Here is a 19,454-nt window from a genome sequence, read left to right on the forward strand (position 1 = left end):
GCTCAAATCTAGATTCTGGGCTCAAAAGGAAATTGCATGTATATATTTTATTTGGCTTTCTACAAAAAGGGGATGTTTGGGGTAAAAAAAAAAAAAAAAAATGTGTTCACCAAGACCAGCCCCAAATATACAATCTTCTCTGTTTCATTCAACAAAGCCTACTGAGTCCTTCAGAAGGAAGGGCAAGAACGCCTGGAGAGGAGATCCTTTGTCACAGACTTAGGCAAATGGTGGTTCATCAGGAAGTGGTCTAACCCCCGAGGAAAAACCAAAAGAACCGAAAACCAAACAGCAAAGCCACTCCAGAATGGGAAGCCTGAGCTGGACCCAGGCAAAAAAAAATTCAAATCAGAATGGGGGAAGAGCCACTGTAAACAACCATATTTTGTAAAGGTGTCCTGTGCTAAAGCAAGCCTGTAATGATCCTACCACCTCTAGGTGGTATTTGTTACTTAAAAAAAAAAAAAAAGGCAGCTATTTTACATGGACATTTAAACACAACCAAAGTCAAATGTTTGTCAATCTGTAAACACTGGAAAACAAAATCGATGGAAAGAGGGGGTGTGGAAAAAAAAAAAAAGAAGAGAAAGAAAAAGAAGTCCGAATACTGCAAATTGAAATCTACCCCCAGAAGCTGCAGTTTGGCATTCTTCCTACAAAACAAGAGTCTACGTGGGAATTGAATTCAGCTAGAAAGGGTGACGCACTTTGCATACTGAACAAATACAAAGTGAACAGAAATTATAACTTACTTATGAGGTTTTACAGAGTTCAAACTCGACTGAAAGTATAAAAATAAACTGTGGACTTTGTTCATTCGGTTTGTCTTAGTGCCTGGAAGTATTTTTTCGAAACTGATCTATGCCAATTGGGTAACACCAAGTGTGGTCTTCTTGAACCTAGATTTATTCTGAGCTTCCTAGATTCTTAATTTGGGGTCCTTTTGTTTGATTTCTAAATGGTTTCAGGGAACGGAGTGTCCTAGTTTGGCTGTGGGTTTAACCTTTTTGTCTCATTTTCCGACAAGTCAATGTGCAACAAAGGAACCCTTTCTATAAACCTACAAAAAGGAGATCCCATGTTTATCTGTTTTGTTTTTGTTTTTTAAAGGCAAAAGACACTAGAGGAATGATGTGTGTGTGAGAGAGAGATAATTGGAAATGCTCTGGTGAAGTTGTTGTGTCACTATTTAGATCTTTGCTTGCTGCTCAACACCCATCATGCTTTGCTCTCGTTCTCCTTTGTCTGTGTGGCATCGTTGGGGACCGTCTTGACTTCAGCTGGCGGCGCTGGCTTCGCTTCTGTCTCTTGGCACTCCGACTTTGCTTCTACAGGGCCCTTCCTGTAGAGAATCGGGAAAAGAGCACCACTGAAGCCATGTTCCACAACCAACTCGCCCCTTCAGCCAGCCCTCAGGAGGGGCGCCACTATAGCGCTGGTCTCCAACCGCGCAGCTACTTGTCAGAATCACCCAGGAACTCTAAGGGTCACTGCTGCCAGGGTCCTGCACCCAGAGCTCCAGACTCTTGGTCTGCAGTATGGTCTGGACATGGCGACTTTTAGAAGCATGGAAGATTCTAATGCGCAGCCAAGGCAAAGAGCCGCTGAGCTGGAGAATTCAGCCCTCCCCTATTCCAGCCCTAAACCGATGGCGGGGGCTCTGCCTTTGTCTGGGGTGGCGGAATGTGGTGGCAGATACAGCCTTTCCCTCACCCTGATCAGCTGAAGCAGCGGCAGCTCAGCTTGATATAAAGGAGGCATCCTGAGCCAGCCCTTCCAGGACTGACTCTACGGGGCCCCTTTGCAAAGAACCTGCCCTTGCCTGAACCCTGGCCCACTCCACCCTGTGCTCTGGATTTCCTGTGCTATGGCTTGCCTGGGTAAGATGAGAAAGTGCTCTTTTTAACTGAAGCAGCTTCCCATGGGAGTCTGGTGAGAGGCCAGAGTGGGCTCGCTTGCTGTGAGAAAGGATAGCATGGGAGTCTGCAGGGGCTCAGTGGGCAGGGCTGTTGGAGCCCTTTTACACCCTGTGAAATCGAGGCGTCCGGGCACAACTCTGCTTGCAGCTCTTGGTGGCAACTTATCTGGGTGGCAGTCATAGGAGCCTCTAGAAAAATCTAGGTCTGCCTCCTGCCTCTGCCAGTCCCAGGAACAGGAGTCAGGTCTAAGGATGCACCTGGGGCAGGTACAGAGCCAGGGTCAGTGGGTGCTACGGTATTTTGGGATTGCATTTAAGAAACCTGTGAGGTTAAAGACCTTCCCTTGAACTTAAAGACCCAACAGCCACTTAGTATTTGGAGCCCTGCGTCTTCCCAGCCTCTCCAAGGGCGGGAGAGTCAAGGCGGGGAATGGGGTGCGGGCTTCTCAGCCAAAGTGTGGTGGGGCCACTGGACCATATCCTCTCAAACCCAGGCCTCGGGGTCTACCTCTTTGCTTCCTGCCTTTCTGGTGGGGGAGGGGGGCTCAAGATGGCACCGGCTAATGTGTCGGCCCCAGGGCACCTGATGCGGGTACCGTGGCCTCCTTAGCTGGCCTCTCAAGTTATGCTCATTGGTGGCCCTGCTGCGAGGTTCCCCCCCAGGGACAACGGAAGCCACTGCTAGGACGAGAAGGATAAAGCATAATTAACATGGCCTAATTAGTGAGCAGGAGGCTGCTCCCTGGGCCCAGCTGCCTGCTCCGTTCTCTCTGCCTTCTCCTAGCCCCTTGGTTGACAGTCGCCTCAGAGAAGCCCTGGATTAGCCTGAAGACACATCTAACAAGGAGGACACAGCACAGCACAAACGCACACCACCACGGGACACAACCCGACGACAGCAGACAGAGAGAAGCCGTACTCGGTCTTGGCTGGTGCAGGCGAGACAGAGCTGTCTGCAGTGGAAGGAGCAAGCTCAGGGGCTTGTCCACTGGCCCTGGCGGCGGGAGCAGGAGAACCCAGGGCTTCAAAAACATCCTTTGCAAGGTCAATATCTGGGGTCTTGAAGTTCCCTTCGTCCATTTTAAAGTCCTCGCCCTGGGAAGGGTTTGTGACGCTGATGGAGACAGCCTCGCTCTTCGGGCTAGCCAGGGCTGCCTCGGCCGGGCTCTTCGCACGGCCAGGCTGGGTGGGTTCCGGGTCCTCGCCTTTGGTGCTGGGAGTCTCCTGCTTGCCTTGGGGGGCTTCTGTGGCAGTGGCAGCTGCTGCTGCTAGGGGGCTAGCTGCCCCAGCTGGGGCGGGGGCTGGGCTGGAGGCTGGCTTGCTCACAGGAGGGGCCTTGGGGGCCTCACCCACACTGGCAAGAGTGCTGGGGCTGAGGACAGCCCCCTGGTTGGCCAGGACACTAGAAGACAAATTGCTAGTGGCAGGAGCTGAGGCCGGGGTGTCGCTCAGGTCAACGAGGGGGGCAACCTTGGGGGCCGAAGCTGGGGGTGGGGAGGAGGCCGAGACACCAGGCCCCTTGGAGGGGGCGGCCTGGCCCGGCACAGAGTTTGAGTCAGGCATGGCCGTGGCTGGAGGGGCAATACTGGAAGTGAGGGTTGTGGTCTCACTGGTGGGGCTGTTCTGAGCAGTAGCAAAGGTTTCGGTGATAGTGTCAGAGTTAGTGGTAACGGTGGTGACAGAAGGCAGCATGTCCTCAACAGTGGCTGTGGTGTCAGCAGGCAGCCTGTGGGGAGGACAGGAAGTAGAGAGAACAGACAATGAAGCCGAGACGTGACAGAGAAGCAGGGGAAGAAGGGCAGAAGCCAGGAGAAGGGCCATGGGGTGGGGCATGCAGCTTCGTGCACACATGGATACAGGCCCACAGAGAGATGAGGACGCCAAGAAGAAGCACATGCCCAGACAGGCAGAAGAGGACACAGGAGACAACAGAGATACACGGCATCTCTACCAGGGACCTACAGCCCTCCTTCCCTGCTGCCTGCCCTCCAGCTCTCTGCACAGGGCTCTTTCTCCCTATAGACCCGTCCTAAATATCCACTCACGGAGAAGAACCTTCAGTTCAGTGTCCACCCACGAAGGCTCCATAGGTCCTGAGTAGCTGGGCCCAGCCGCCCTGCACCACTCCACAGGCAATGATGCGGAAGGTCAGGAATAGGTAGACGATGTGACCCTAAATGGCCCCTATGATCTGTGGTTCCATTCAACTCCATTCCCTCCAAACCTAGAATACCCAGGATGGCCAGGCAGGCAGTGCCACTGTAGCTGGTCAGGGTCTCTGAGGACCCCGAGGCTTCAGACAACAGGGAGGCCAGGGAACTTTACCAGGTTCCCAACTTCCCTTGCCCTTTTGGGAAGAAAACAGGAAACCCTAGAATTCTAAGAAGTCCTACGCAGAATCTGCTCTGCTTCTCGAAGGTCAGCCTCTCTCAGTGAGGTGTCATCTTCTTACGCCATTTCCAGGATGTATATGTAATGTGGGAACAGAACCTAGGGATCCCCATTTATCCAAGGAGCCTCTTAAGGGCCCCTCCATAGCCATCCCCAATGTAACTGAGAATGCTTTCTCTCTAAGGAGAGAATAAAAAAGAAAGAAAAAAGAAAAAAAACAAACCCTTTGCCGTTGAGTCAATTCCGACTCACAGCAACCCTATAGGACAGAGTAGAACGGCCCTATATGGTTTCCAAGGAGCACCTGGTGGATTCAAACTGCCAACCTCTTGGTTAGCAGCTGTAGCCCTTAACCACTATACCACCAGGGTTTCTACAAGGAGAGAATGAGGCCAGGCATTTCTTGGTCAAGTGAGTCTTCCGGCCAAGGGCTCCAAAATCCTGGCCTGGCTGGGAGCTGCAGGTGGGAAGCAAGGCAGATGTGGGTAGGGTAGATGAAGTGGGGCTCTACTGAGAAGGTGTAGGCCCCACCCGACCCACATACTCGGGCTCCGTCAGCGGTGTGGTCTCGTTGGGTTCTGTGTGTTTCCCTCCATCATGGTTTGGGGTCCGCTCCTCCTCAGTTCGCACCTCCACAATGGGCTCCTTGGACTCATCTTTCCTGTGAAGAGAGTTCTGCTAGTTAGAGCCCCAGCTATGGATCAGGGCACCTAGGTTTAGTCCAAGGGCTGGGAGGTGGGCTTCCTCAGCAGTCAGTGGGGGCTCAGGCTTGCTATGGGGCGGGGAGCATAGGCACTCCAGAGCCAGGCACAAGTTCCCAAGTCTCAGCTCCAACCCTTGATGGCTGTGTGCCCTTGAGCATCTGATTTAATTACACTTCGTCTCAGTTTTCTCATCTGTAAAATGGGGCAGATAATATCTACCTCATCTAGTTGTTATGAGACTTAAATGAGATAATGTATGCAAAGTGCTCAGCACAGTGGCTAGCACAGATAGAGCCTGTAGATAATTTGCACATAGATTATTTGCATATATATGGGCATGCAAGTATGTATGTGTACATATGTGTACACGTGTGATGGTTAATTTTGTGTCAACTGGCAAGGCTTTGGTGCCCAGTTGTTTGGTCAACTCTATAGATGTTGCTGTGAAGGTATTTTGTTGATGTGATTAACGTTTACAATCAGCTGACTCTAAGTAAAGCAGATTACCCTCCATAATGTGGGGGGGATGGGGCTCATCCAATCAATTAAAGGTCTAAAGAGGAAAAACTGAGTTTTCCATGGGAGAAGAAATCCAGCCTCAAGCCTGTATCATAGGTATCCTGCCAGAGTTTTCAGCCTGCCGCCTGACTTTGGACTTACTGGCTCGCACAATTCCATGAGCTAATTCCTTAAAATAAATCTCTTCACAGATAGATAGATAAAAGGTAGATAGATAGATATAGATCGATCCTATTGGTTCTGTTTCTCTGGAGAACGCTGAGTACAACTTATTTTCTTGCTCAGAGCCCTTCCCTGCTTGCTGTAGCTCAGCTCCACCCATTGACAGTCTGAGAAGGCTCTCTAATTGGCTCAGGATCTGTTTCCCCACAGATGTTGGAGAGGATAGCATCTGGATCATCAGATCCATGACAACAGGATGGATCATGACAACTGTTTTACTATAGTACAGTAGTGCCTGGGGAGAGTGCTGTCTTGGCCATAGTAGCTGCTTGATAAATAGTTGCTGAATGATATATGAATGAATGTGTTCCTCAAAAGCTGGCTCCCTCATTCCAGCTCCTTTCCAGGATCAGCTCTGACAATTCTGCTCATTTTTTACCAGTGCAGGGATTTTCAAGCTTTGGTGAAATCCTAGTATACTAGATCTGGGGTTGGGCCCAAGAATCTGCTTTTCAAACAGGTACCTCCAAAGACTATGCTTTGAGAAAATTATTCTAATTCCTTCTTCCCCTTGGGGGTTTCCAAACGGGGAAATTGAAGCTGAGGAAAACCATAAACCAGTTGTTGCTGAGTGGAATCTGACTCATGGGTAGTGCAAACGTGCAGGGCTGCTAGCTGAAAGGTTGGAGGTTGGAGTCCACCCAGAGGTACCTCAGAAGAAAGGCCTGGCGATCTATGTCTGAAAAATCAGTCGTTGAAAACCATATGGAGCACAGTTCTACACTGACACACATGGGGTCGCCATAAAGCTGAGGAAAAGATTCCAGCTGATGGCTCAGAAGTGGCACAGTTGCTAGCCTCCCAGGACTAGGGGCAGAGACCAGACCTCAGCGGAGGCAGGAGGGGCTGTACTCACGAGAAGGCAGCTTTGCCCTCCTCCATGTCCTTGCCCTTGGCCCCGGGCCCGGCTTTCCCACACAGGTTGACAGCGATGCACATGAGCAGGCCACACTTGTTCAGGAAGTAGCAGGTGATGTCCACAACCACCAAGAGCAGTACAAAGATGACAATAAGGATGCCCACGATGGCCCCAGTGCTCAGGCCTGAGGTGGGGCTGCCGTTGGCTTGAGTGGGAGAGAGAGATGGCCAACAGTTAACAGACTGTGAGACCGCCCTTGGGCTCCAGAGAGCAACTGTCCCTGGGGATGGGGTAGGACCCATATGACAAAGTCATGGCATTCATGCCCAGAGCAACACCTTCCCTGGGGTCTTTGTATGCCCAGGTGTTGAGACAAGGATCTCTCTGTATCCCTGTAGAGGGGGGATGGCAGCCTCATCACACAGATGCACGGAAGGCAACGAGGCTCCCACAATCAGGACGAGAGAGGGAACTGGAGCCACATCTCTATCTCTGACCTCTACCTGAGCCTCTCCCAGATCACATTCAGCTGGTCTTCCCATGAGCCCCGGGAGCAGGCTGAGCCTAGCCAGTCCGGGTCTGAAGACACCAGGTGATGGAGCAGTTGGGACAGTGGAGGGTTCTGCTATGTTTTCCCTGGGCCAGGGGGAACTGCTAATGGCTTTGCAGCGTAGGCAGGCAGGCAGGCGTGACTGGTCCAGGCTGGACTGTTGCTCCTGGGAGTAGTTAGGAGGAGTATTACTGGGTGGGGGTGGGGGGGGAGGGGCAGAGAGTCCCTAAGGCTTCCTTTAGGCTTGTGGGGACATCAGGTGTAATAGGACCCCCCAGTGCACTACCCCACTTCGTCTCCCTCTCTTTAGGAAAGGCTCCGAAGGAGCTCTACATTGAACTACACTGGGTTCATGGCTTATCCTTCTTCACTGCCACCCAGGAAGACAAAAGGGTGACTCTGGAGGCATCCCCAGGCCTGGTGGGCAAGATGAAAGGTCTGGGGATACTCACCATCTGGGAGACCAGGCAGGCTTGGATGAGACTTCAGGGAAGCCAGCCGCCTCACGCAGAGACGCACACCCACAAGGACAGGCATGCTCATGTGCAGGACAAAGGTCCACCACAGATGGACGCACCCCTCACATTCATGCAGTACCCAGCACCCCACCTCTGGCAGGGCTCACTTTGAATGATTCTGACTCTGTGTCTTACTCCTCTGGTGTCCATCCAGTCCCCTCAAGGGTTTGGGCTATGGATGGCATCACAAGAGGGCTCCTGGCTCAGCTCCCTGGAAGCCCAGGTGCTCATCTGCATGGTCATGATTGACGTCAGTCATCTGGGTGTACCTGCCACCCCCTTTGTGATTCCCATCAACATCTGGGAGACGAGCGGTTGTGGGGAGGGAAGGAAGAACCCATGTGAGCTCTCCATCTCTGCACATAAGCCAATGCAGAAACAACGACCCCGATGGAAACCTGGGCGTTTCTGATCCATTCTTATGGAAGGACGTGGTGCCAGAATCAACAGTCCACCCCACGACCAGACTCGTCTGAAGTTTCTTGTGCCCTCAGGGCTACAGGGATCACCCAGGTCTGAAGGCTGGAAGCAGGGTCTGTGACCACTACCTCAGTCTCTGCCTCAGCCTGACTCCATATCCAGTCATTCATACCTTTGGGGAGTGCCAGGGCCAGGCCCAGTGGACTGGCTGCCATGTGTCATGCCAGAGAATGGAAGGACCTTGTACCAACGTAACTGGCATCACCAATGGACCACACCCCTTTCTCTTTTCATGCAGTCGGTATTCTTGGGGGGACTACTCTCAGGATGTCTGCTCAGGCACTACAGGGCTTCTCCAGCACAGTCCCATTCCATTGGTCCTTATTTCAAACTTCAATTCAGGGTATGAGTCACCAACTCAGATCTCAGAGATGACCACCCACAACCTATTCCTTAGCACTCTGGGCACAGATGGGTCTGAGCTGGAGGAGTCTCCCCATCTTGCAAATATTTTTGGCTCCTTAGGGCTTTGGTCTTCCTTGCCAGCCTTTCCTCCTCAGGCTCTCTGGCTCAGCACTCCTAACTCTGCATGGAAGACACCAGCCATGTCCTTAGGAAGTCCCCGAGGCTGGTAAAGGACTCTGTGCTTGGTGGACCCAGCTCCAGCCACTTTGTCTCTGGGCTCTGGAGGCAGGAAGCTGGCCACTGTCCCAACAGTCAACCAGTAGGTCATTTTCTTAGCAGCCACCAATGCACAGGTGTTTCTGGTTTGTCTCATGAGACAAGTCCATCCATTAAAGTTCCCATGGACCTCACAGATTCCACCCAAAAAGCACAGAAGGAAATGAAGACCTCACATCCCGCCTCATCCTCTGAATCCCAAACTGTTTGCCTGAATAGGAAGAAATTTCAGCCTTGGGCTTCTCTTCATCCGTGACAAAGGACTCAAGCTGCTACAATGTCCTGATAGGTGTTCAGTGTCTACTTCCTGCAGAAACAGCCTAAAAACGTATTTTTGTGGGGCTCGGGAGTTGAGGGGGGGCCTGTATTCTTGGAATCAATGGCCAAGCCCATTGCAGTAAACACAGGTTTATATGTGAATATGGTTTTATGGAACTAATTATATCCTTAAGGATGAAAAACAAATGATTGAAAACTGGTTCTGTGTGTAGGGAAGGCCGGCAGCTGGAACAGCTTCTGATGTGGGCTCCGAAGCTTGGTCTGAAGGCCACACATCATGAGTAAGTTCAGGGTCAGAGGAAAAGGCAGATGGTGAAAAGATGTTAGCTGTAGCATAAAGCAAACAGTGGGATACCTAGGGCAGTGGTAGCCCATTTCATATGATATAAAATTTAAATTCTTCATCTTGGCCTAAAAGTCCCTGCAGGTGATGTGGCTTCTGTCTACTCTGCTGACTGTTGTCTTGGCACTGTCCCCTTGATTACTGCGCACCATCCAGCCATGATGGCCTTGGTGCTACCTTCTGACCACACCCAGCCTGTTCCCACCTCAGGGCCTTGCCTGGAACACTTCATCCTGTGAGCACCCTGGATCTCTTTGTTGTCCTGCAGACCTCAGCTCATATGTCACCTTCTCAGAGGGGCCCCTCCTGACCTCTTATATAGTGAGGCACCTCCACCCAATATCATCCACATCACCACCAGTCTCCATTTTCTTCATTTCCATGCTTATTATCAAACCAAACCAAACCAAGCTCGTTGCCATCAAGTCGATTCCGACTAAGAGTAGAAGTGCCCCGTAGGGTTTCCAAGGAACACCTGGTGGAACCGAACTGCTGAACTTTTGGTTAGCAGCTACTACACCACCAGGATTATCATCAGGATGTCCTTATTATTACTACAGGTTCCCCGTCTGCCTTATGTTCCCCAGCATCCAGGACAAACCTGACTCATAGTAAATGTTCGAAACATATTTGTTGAACAAATGAATGAGGGTTTAGCCTGGAGATGAGAAACCTGCCTTGGAATATTTAAAGGTGTAGCACGAAAAGGAATAAGGGCTCTTATTCTGTACGGCACCAATAGGTGGAAGTTCTAGGGCAGGGGCAGATTTCAGCTCCATATAAGAAAGAACAAGCAAACAGAACTATTCAAACATACTGTGAGCTGCCTTGGTGGGTGAGCTCCCTGTTGCTGGAGGCATTCAAGTAGAGACTAGACAACCCCTTGGCAGGGATGTTGTAATGCTCCAGATGAGACTTGGGTGCAGGGCAGGGCCTGGGATAGATGATGTCTTCAAGTCTTTTTTAACCATAAGAGCCTGTCATTCCAAGTCGGATGTCCCACAGTCAGGAATGTCCTGCGGGGAGCGTGGTTCCCTAATGTCAATTTCCTCTATAGTGTGTACTGAGAAGGATTTTCCCTGGAACACTAAAATGCTCTGTAGGTTCCATTGCTAATTGCTGATTCTTGTAATTTTATTTTTGCGTGAAAAATAAATACTATCTCTCAATGTTTCACCACTGGCAGTAGAATTCCTGGGGTGGTTTGTTAAACATTCAAATTCTGGGGCTCCCCAGTTCTACTGAATCAGAATCTCTGGAGGTGAGTCCCAGGAATCAGGATATGAGTGAGCACTCCAGGTGTTTCTTAGGCAAACTTAAATTTGAGGACAACTGTTCTCAGTCTTCTAGTCTATCTTTGCGTTACAATGACTAACAGCTGATCCTTTGATCTGACCCCTAAGGATGAACAGTGAAGTTTCATCCAGTGGCCTGGACCAAACTGACATGCTGAACAGATGGAGAGAAAGCAAAGATGATCCTTCAAAGAAAGAGGCACCACCCAGTTCACCACTGTTAAAGAGTCTAGACTTTTAGAGGAATTAAGATGCTCCTGGAGCTGGAGGGAGGATGCTTGTAGTTTTTACAAAAAGAAGCTATAAAAAAGGGTACTGCCAGGATACAGATGAAAGGGTATTCAAGTCCAGTCAATGCTCGTTATCTCTCGGTAGACGTTACAGAATTGTTTAGCCTGGGAAAGCTAAGGACAAAGGTGATCTCCTGTATCTTATGTGACATTTTTCAAAGGAAAAAAGAAGCCCAACCTTCGTCCATCTTTGCTGTGGTCTTTTCTCTGACCTCACTTAACTAACTTGCCCTGGACCAACCATACAAAGAATGCTTCCTGGGAGCAGTTCTTGGATAACCTCAGAGGTCACTGTGGCCCTGTACAGTGAGATTAGGAAGCTCGGGGCCACCCATCTTTTGTGGTTCCTAGGGTGGGAGAGGTTGGCGCTGAAGAGGAATGGGCTTGTCCCGAGACTGAGACCACATGCACCTACATTCCTACAAGCCGTAGTATAAGTATACAGCTCTCACATTTTACAGATGCCTAGGTGGGTCGGGAGACCCTGGTGGTATAGTGGTTAAGTGCTATGGCTGCTAACCAAAAGGTTGCAGTTTGAATCCACCAGGCGCTTCTTTGAAACCCTGTAGAGCAGTTCTACTCTGTCCTGTAGGGTCGCTATGAGTCAGAATTGACTTGACGGCAATGGTTTTTTGGGGGGGGGGGTGGGTCAAGTCACAGTGTCACTGGACCTGGGGCAGCAGAATGGGCCCCTCCCACTCCCACATGGCTGTCGGGTTCTCAGAACTGTCAGGCTGGGGTCCTGGTTCACTCCTAAACCCTGTACATGTCTGCTTGCTTCTTCCCAGAAGCTGCCAAGCAGACCTGTTGGTCTCAGGAGATGTCCACTAAGTGTGATTACAAACAGGAGACAGTTTACCAAAGAGAACCTTCTCTCAGATTGTCTGTATCACAGGATTCCTCTGCATCTGGTCAGCCTCTGACAGGGAGAGGAAAGGGAGCGGACCAACCTACACAGAGTTGTGGATCTGGTGACCCAGAGCATGCCCCTGCCCCCAACATGACCACCTCCCAGTTCTGCACAGGCACTTTCCCTCCCACTCCCTGCTGGGATCTGGGAAAGTCCAAGTTGCCAATGATCCATAACAGCTCTAATGATAGCTGAGAAAAATGTATTATTCCTCATTAGAAAGTATTTCCTTTGGCTAGAACTCCATTTATCAGGCTACGGGTTTTGGGTCCAATTTAAATCAGAGTTATCCAGGTACGTGTGAGGTGGAAAGAAAGGATTTCTGACACTTTGTGGAGCACACAATTATCAAATAAAATCAAAACACATTGGTGAGTTCACATGAACTATTACTTCCTTTAATAATGCAAAGGTGTAAACTTCATGAAGGCCTCACTGATTATCTACACAACAATGTTAGCATTCTTATTAGTAGAAAAATGTGATCCAAACTTGCTGTATAAATATCCCCAAACAAGCATGGAGCCCATGGTTTGTGGTCTGTGGACAGCACTAACATAGGGTGCAGAGACGGAGGCAGCTGGGAAGTGGAGAGCGCTCACTCCTGCAGGGAGCTTGGAAAGCCTTTTGTCTTAAGGATTCCTGTGGGGCTGGTGCCTCGCCTTCACTGAGAACTCAGCGTCCAGTGGGGCTGAGTGGGCACTGATGCTGTCTCCCCAAAGGCATACTGTGACGGACCATGAGGTTGGTTGAACGGCCCCACAGCAATGACCTTGAAGCTGCTTCAGCTGAGGCTTGCTTGGCTGCTGGGGTGTCCTCAGGGGAGAGGGTCATGTCAGCCCTTTAGGTGCCAGATCTCCAAAAGGTTCCTTCAGAAGCACCAGCACTGTCCCTCATCTGTGGGTGGGACTGGGGCCAGGACTGAGGGAGACCACTGAGCTGAGCCCTCCTGGGGTGAATACATGTGCCTGCTGCCCAAGATGGTCCCAGGAACATGCTGGGAGCCAGGAGGACATGGCTGGATCACCGGCGTGAAGATGGCCCTTCCCTTGCTGTTCCTACAGCTCTTGCTCATTGCTCTGTGATTCCTACGCCAGGTCCAGGAGACGCCATGTTCTTCTCCTGCCCCTCTGCATGGTGCCTAAGAATTGTGCCTGCTTCCACTGCCCTGGTCTGCAGCGAGGTCAGGGGCTCTGGGGGAGAGGTTGTACTAGCCTGGAAGCAGATGGGGCCGACATGAGGGGCAGCTGCCCTGCCTGAGCCACAGGTCCATGCTCTCCCCCTGGTGTCTGGGTGTGGCTGTGAATGCTGGTGTGCGCCCTCACGGGGGGGGGGGGGGGAAGAGGGAGGGCTAGGCCCCCCACAGACCACAGACAGCATGGGGTCATTTTGGACTCCCAAAGGGAAAGGCCCAGTGTGGCTGGCTAGCCTTGAACATTAAACAGTAACAACAGAAAAAAAATAATAAAGAAACCAAAAAGAACAAAAATCAAGCTTCTGCAGAAATGCTCAGAGATGAAATATATAGAATGATATGTGACCACAGTGGAGGGGGAGGGGGAGTTTTATTCTGTGGCGGGTCCATCCCCAAGCACATACACTGATGCTACTGAGCAGGACTCACTCCTGGGCTCAATGTGATTGGTTTAACAAACACACCCCACCTCTCCTCCTTAGTACGTGGAGAGAATGACTCTCCAACAGACGAGAGGAACAGCTGGCTTTTCACGAGAATTGTAGTGATGCCACTCAACCAACTGACCAGTAGGAGGCTGGGGTATCTGGGAAGTCCTGCCAGGCTGACTGAGTCCAAATCTATTCACGTTCTGGGGCTGGGCAGTCCAGGAGTAGCCCATTCCTCTCATTCTGCTCTGCAGTGTGACTCCCGCCTGGTTCACAGTGGATGCCTCGGTCCTAGTGGGCTGATGCTTATAGCCGGAACATGAGTCGCTGTTGGGCCATAACCTCCAAGACACGGAAGCTCTGTGTGAATCTGCGACACGCGCTGTGCAGCCAGGGGGAGTCACCCAGCCTGGGGACACGCACCTATAAAGCTGAATGCGTGTTGGGCATGTCACAGCTCGGCTCTGTTCAGAGATGCGTGTAAGGTGCCGTATTAGATACCAGGACCACAGTGCTCTCCAGAACATTTCATCGGCCCCAGAAAATAGCCAGTGAGCAGAGTTCTTCCACTGCTTGGGCAATAGGGTGACTTAAATTTGCCCATCATGTTAGCAAAATGCTCAGGAGAACCACAATCGGTCTGGCTCTTTTAACCTGGCCACTTAAATGAAGGTGAAGCCAACCACAGGCTGAAGGGCGGAGGAGGAGTGTGGAGTTACAATGGAGGAATATGTGGTGATTTTAACAATCTGATGCAAGTTCTAGAAGGTCTTAGAAATCTTCTCTGCTATGTCATTTTTAGGTAAGGACAGAAAATGCCAACAGGTAGCAGATAGGCAGAAACTTTTCTGGAAACCTAGCAGAATGCTTTTTTATAGCATTTAGAAAAAGAGCTCTCAAATAATTTTTTGCTGAGATTAAAAAGGGAGCAAGCTCCGTCCTTAGTGGGATAAATGCATCTGTAAACGGTAAAACATCTGGAGGTAAAGCTTTCCCCAATTGCAAAAGCTTCCTCTTCCATATAGAATGCTCGCTCTGTGGCCGTGTGGACAGGGTAGCCCTGGTGGGTTCTTCCAAAGGGGGCACTAATCATTCTCATGGGAACTGGGCTTTTAAGCAGATTTAATGTTTTGTTTTCAAGTTCCTAACAGAGCAAGAGAGGAGTCACTGCAGAGAGAAGCAACGCGACAAAGGTGTAGGATGCAGAGGAGCCGCCCAAGGTCGCTGTAGGTGTCACACAATGGGTCCCCAGAGAGAATGTGGTTGTTTAAAAACAAATGTGCCCATGGGGATGTCCCAGTGACGTCCAAGGTGACATGTGTGACGACAGGCACAGGGAGGAGAGAGGGAAGAAGGGAAGAGAAGGCAGAGACAGAAACAGAGGGGGAAAAATAGATAAGAAGAAAAAACAAATTAGGTCAAATGTAGAAAACACAAGAATCCAAGGTTAATTTAATTTAGTAAATTAAGTCGACAAAGGTTAGAGGAGAGCTCAGTGCGGTATCAACACCATAAGGCCAGTTCAGAAGCTCAGCAATGCCAGAAGCAGCACAGCAGGGTTAATCTGGAGGTTAGGGGTCAGCGAGCAAATGAAATTAAAGTGAGAGAACAGAAGCCTCCACAGTAAAACACAAGAGTTGCATTAGGAGAGTGTTAACCTTTCACTAAGGCAAAAAGCCTCCTAGGTATGTCAGCGAGCCTACCTGTGGTCTTCTGGCCTCTGGGCAGGGTTTTTACATGTGGTGGTAGATATGTGTTTGGTTACTGCACTACAAGACAGTCAATCATGTGTAGGGGTAGGGGGCAGCCTTTTCAGAGAGAAATTGGACTTTTCATCCTGTTCCACAGATCCCCCTGTCCATAGTGCAACTGGAGAGCTAGCTCTGCGCCCTTTACCTTCCACCATCTCGCCAACCACAGAACTTCACCATAAAGAGACATGTGCAATTCAGAGGCTTTATTCCCAGGTCCTGATACAATGGCCGGGAAAGTCCAACCGAGCACAGAGCCACTCTGGGCACCTTCTAAGACCTATGCAGTAGAGCCATGGAGGCATTGGAGGCCAGGTGAGCATCCCCTCCAATGTTCCCTGTGGCCACTGGGTGCTTGGGTCCTAACAAGGACTCTGACATGGCCAGAGGGCATGGCAATGGAGGACAAGGTCTCCCCAGAATTTCTGACTCTGATACACACCCCTTCCCCTGTTCTCCAAATCCCAGAAGTTGATGCTGCTGGTGGTACCCAGCATAGGCACACAGTATGCCCTGCAGGCCTGCCTGCCTATCGAGTCTTACCCCAGGGAACAAATTTGGTAAGAAATCTGTCATACTGCAAAGGGGTTGCTCCAGCCTCTCCTTTCCCCAGCTCTCAAGCATTGTCCCAGGTGGATCTGAACATTCACACCAAACTGTTCATTTCAAGACTGACGAAGGAATGCAGAGAAAGAAGGGACTGGGGAGAGCCAGGGCCACCCCCATTTGGAGATACCATTAAACAGAAATGAGAACACTTCTTGCAGTCCCATCCATGCGACTTGCCTTCACCACTGATCATTTTCCCAATCCCTGCAGAGACCCCCAGCATGTGCTAGGGAGCCTTCCTGACAATGCAGAGGGAAGGATAAATTGATGTGTCTGGTCGATGTTTTAAAAATCACCTACCAATTCCCTGGAAGCTCCCCAAATGTTTCCCAGACACACACATTCATGTGCAAATGACCATTGCAAACCACACACCGAACTCTTGCTTTGTTGCTGCTTGACTAACCCACTCACACATACAGCCTGTGTGGTAGGCAGCCCACATCCTTGCTGGCCTGTCTCCCCCGAGGAGAAGCAATTATGACAACTGAGCCAAGCACTATAGATGGGGTGGAGGATCAGACCAATGCCACTAAGAGAGTGGACCATCTTTCTACCATACTGGAACAGGGCAGAGAGTTATGGGGTCCCTTCTGCCAAGCTGCAGATTATATTCTATGCCCCCCTCTCCTGCCTGTGGTTGGCATTCGGCTGCTTTGGAAGAGCAGAGAGTGATGTTGAAGACCTCTATTTGTCCTGAGGGATGTGGTCACTGAAGAGCGTGGCCATCAGCAAAAAGGCAGCTGGGCCGGAAAGCAGAACTCTCACTTTATTCCCACACTTACACTGCTTCTGGATCCCTAGAGACGTATCTGCATCTCCTAGGAGAACTGCTCCCATCATGGTCTCCAGCAGCCGAGACTGCCTTTAATTGATGGTTTTCCAAAATCTATTTTCTCCACTTGCTCTGTTTCAAGTGGTTCAATTTAATCTTTGTTTCAATTGAGAGGCCCTTGGCAGACAGGATTTCTAACCAACTGGGCACCATCTCCCACAGAGAAGAGGCTTGGACCATGGTTGTGCAGAGAAACAAGCATCACATAGAAGCGCTCCAACAACAGTTATGTGGTCCTGATATTAAATGGTGGATGGCAGATTAGATGTCAAAAAAGGTATCCTTACTCGACCAGCTTCCAAGGCTTGGTTGGAGCTGGGGGTCTTCCCATCTGAGGGTTCCATGGATCGGCTTAGCATCAGTCCTGCAAGACAGGACCTTTCCCTAGGGGGACAGTACATCTCAACCCACTGCACAGTAGGTACAAAGCAAACTAAGCTTTGCATGGGCAATCAATCATGAGGATGGTTGTAAGCAAGCAAGTTGTCAGGGGTCGTTCAGGCACATTAGGAGGTGCAGCACCGGTGCGTTAATTCAAAGCGGGAGACTAACGGGAAGCAGAGGCGGGCATACCTGGGATGACGGTGGGCTGGGCCGAGGTCCTGAACACAAAATGAGCCGCCTTGGACTTTCCCTGCTGGTTCTCAGCCACCACATAGACCTCATACTCTGCATTCCAGTCCAGGGACTTAAGCATGACGTGGTCACTGCCAGAGGGGAGCCTGATCTCTGGTTTCCACTCTGAGGAGAGCTTCTGGGAAAAAACGGCAAAGAGGATAGAAGACACCAGAGAGTTTCAGGTATAAACAGTGGAAGACTAGCTAAAAGGCAGAACTTAAGGGAGTCAACAACTGTTGGTACAAAATAATAAAAATTAAAAGCAGCGATAGGACATGGTCTTTATTCTTTACCAGCCCGATGAGTCCTAAGGATTACACATATCCGGAGGTCAACTGTGCGTGTTTGCAAATATAAACAGCAGCAGATGCTAGTGTGGCATTGGGCCAATCCGTCAATGTCCCATAACCCTGAGGGCATGCAGGGAGGGACTCAAGCACTGCCTACTGGCCCAACCCCACTCAAGAATGCTGGGCATACATACCAAAGGACTGTTCTAGAAAGCAGTAACACAGATATGTTCCTGGACATATTTCAGAATGTTGTTCACATTCTGGTGTGCAGTTCACCTCCCTGACACGTGGACCTGGTGTAGATTCCAGGGGTTTTATTAAAAATAAAAACTATCATTTATTGAGCACCTGAAAAAAAACCTGAAGCTTTTCTTATTATTCCAGGCCCACACATTACTTAGCAATTCAGTAAGAAAGAGTGCTGAGTGGATTGACAGGTCTTGTTCACCAGCTGAGAAGTACTCCTGGTAGCATTCTGTGCTGCTTTGTCACTCCGTAAGCCTAACCAGTTAACGACTCACATGTTACTCCAAGGCTGATCAAAAGGCAGAAAGGGAGTTTCCTGGAAAAAGCTCTTTTTTTGTGTGTGCAGCTATTTGAAGAAAGAAAAATGCTCTGTGGTTCATTATTTTCTACTACTAAGAAATCTTAGCAAGAGGCTATTGCCAGTTCTCGGATAATGCCTCTAAACCTCTCAGCAAATGGAGATGGTGGGCAATGGCCAGGTGTCATTCCAAAACCCAACGGGGAAAAAAAAAAAAGGAGAGAGTAATTCTCAATTTGGGGGTTAGGGATGAAAGGGGGAGTGAGGAAAATCTTACACTGGCGGTGAGCTAGATCGGGAAGAGAAGGCTTGGAGCCAAGTTCATCATTACCCAGGATTAGAACTTCACCAAAGGCGGCTGTAACTAGCTATATGGACATTGTTTGCAAAAAAAAAAAAAAAAAAAAAAAACCAAAACTAGATAATGGCCAAATAATTTCACAGCAAACTTCAAGAAACAAACAAAAAAAAACTCAATTGTGGCTTAAGATTGTCACCATCACAATCATTTTCCAAAAACCAAAAAACTAAATCCATTGCTGTCGACTCGATTCCAACTCATAGCGATCCTATAGGACAGAGTAGAACTGCCCCATAGGCTTTCCAATGAGTGGCTGATGGATTTGTACTGCTGACTTCTTGGTTAGCAGCTTGAGCCCGTAAACACTGTGCCACCAGGGCTCCACAGTCATTTTAGAGGCTTTAAAATGGTCCCAGCAGTAGGGTCGCTATACGGTGGCTATGAGTTGGAACTGACTCTACGGCACTGGGTTTACTGGGTAGACACAGCCTAGCAGCTGTAGGTCAGTCTTGGGATTTAAAACCCTGACCAGGGCCCATGAGCCATCTGTAACAAACACAGAGCAAGACTGTCCTGGCACTGCCCTACTCAGCTTTGCACTGTTGCTGCCAAACAAGGAGGATGTCACGGGCTTCAGGGCTCGGGGTGAAGGTTGGATAACGTGGGGACTCACCGCGCGGTACTTGACCAGGTAGTGTCTGATGGGGGAGCCACCATCGTCCTGCTTGATCAGGTTCACCTTAATAGAGTTTCCATCCTCTCCCATCTGGCCCTCAAGTTTCGGTGCACTGGGTTCTCCTGAAACAGCCAGTTCATTCACGTGAAATTCTCATCCGGAGCATGAAGATCAAATCCATCAGAATGGGATGCAGTGATGGGTGGGGCTGGACTCCTTTCTTGTATTCTCAGAAATTCAAATGGTTATTAAAAAGCAGTAAATATAAAACTTTGTATCCCAGTTAGATGCCTCGGACTTGGCTC

General features: G+C 49.9%; 1 protein-coding gene across 1 annotated transcript in view; it reads right to left on the bottom strand.

Annotated features, from left to right (window-relative positions):
• Positions 1 to 542: 542 nt before the first annotated feature.
• Positions 543 to 19,454, bottom strand: part of NCAM1 (neural cell adhesion molecule 1) — a 75,910-nt gene continuing 56,998 nt past the window's right edge. Inside the window, exons 15-20 of the mRNA XM_064268336.1 lie at positions 19,147 to 19,271; positions 17,291 to 17,468; positions 6,611 to 6,818; positions 4,854 to 4,970; positions 2,838 to 3,644; positions 543 to 1,342 (exon numbers count right to left, since the gene is read on the bottom strand). Of these exons, the coding sequence (XP_064124406.1) occupies positions 1,219 to 1,342; positions 2,838 to 3,644; positions 4,854 to 4,970; positions 6,611 to 6,818; positions 17,291 to 17,468; positions 19,147 to 19,271 (1,559 nt within the window). The 3' untranslated portion in view covers positions 543 to 1,218. The remainder of the gene's footprint in view (positions 1,343 to 2,837; positions 3,645 to 4,853; positions 4,971 to 6,610; positions 6,819 to 17,290; positions 17,469 to 19,146; positions 19,272 to 19,454) is intronic.

Source organism: Loxodonta africana, chromosome 15 (genome assembly GCF_030014295.1).
Source record: "Loxodonta africana isolate mLoxAfr1 chromosome 15, mLoxAfr1.hap2, whole genome shotgun sequence".
Classification (NCBI taxonomy): Eukaryota; Metazoa; Chordata; class Mammalia; order Proboscidea; family Elephantidae; genus Loxodonta; species Loxodonta africana.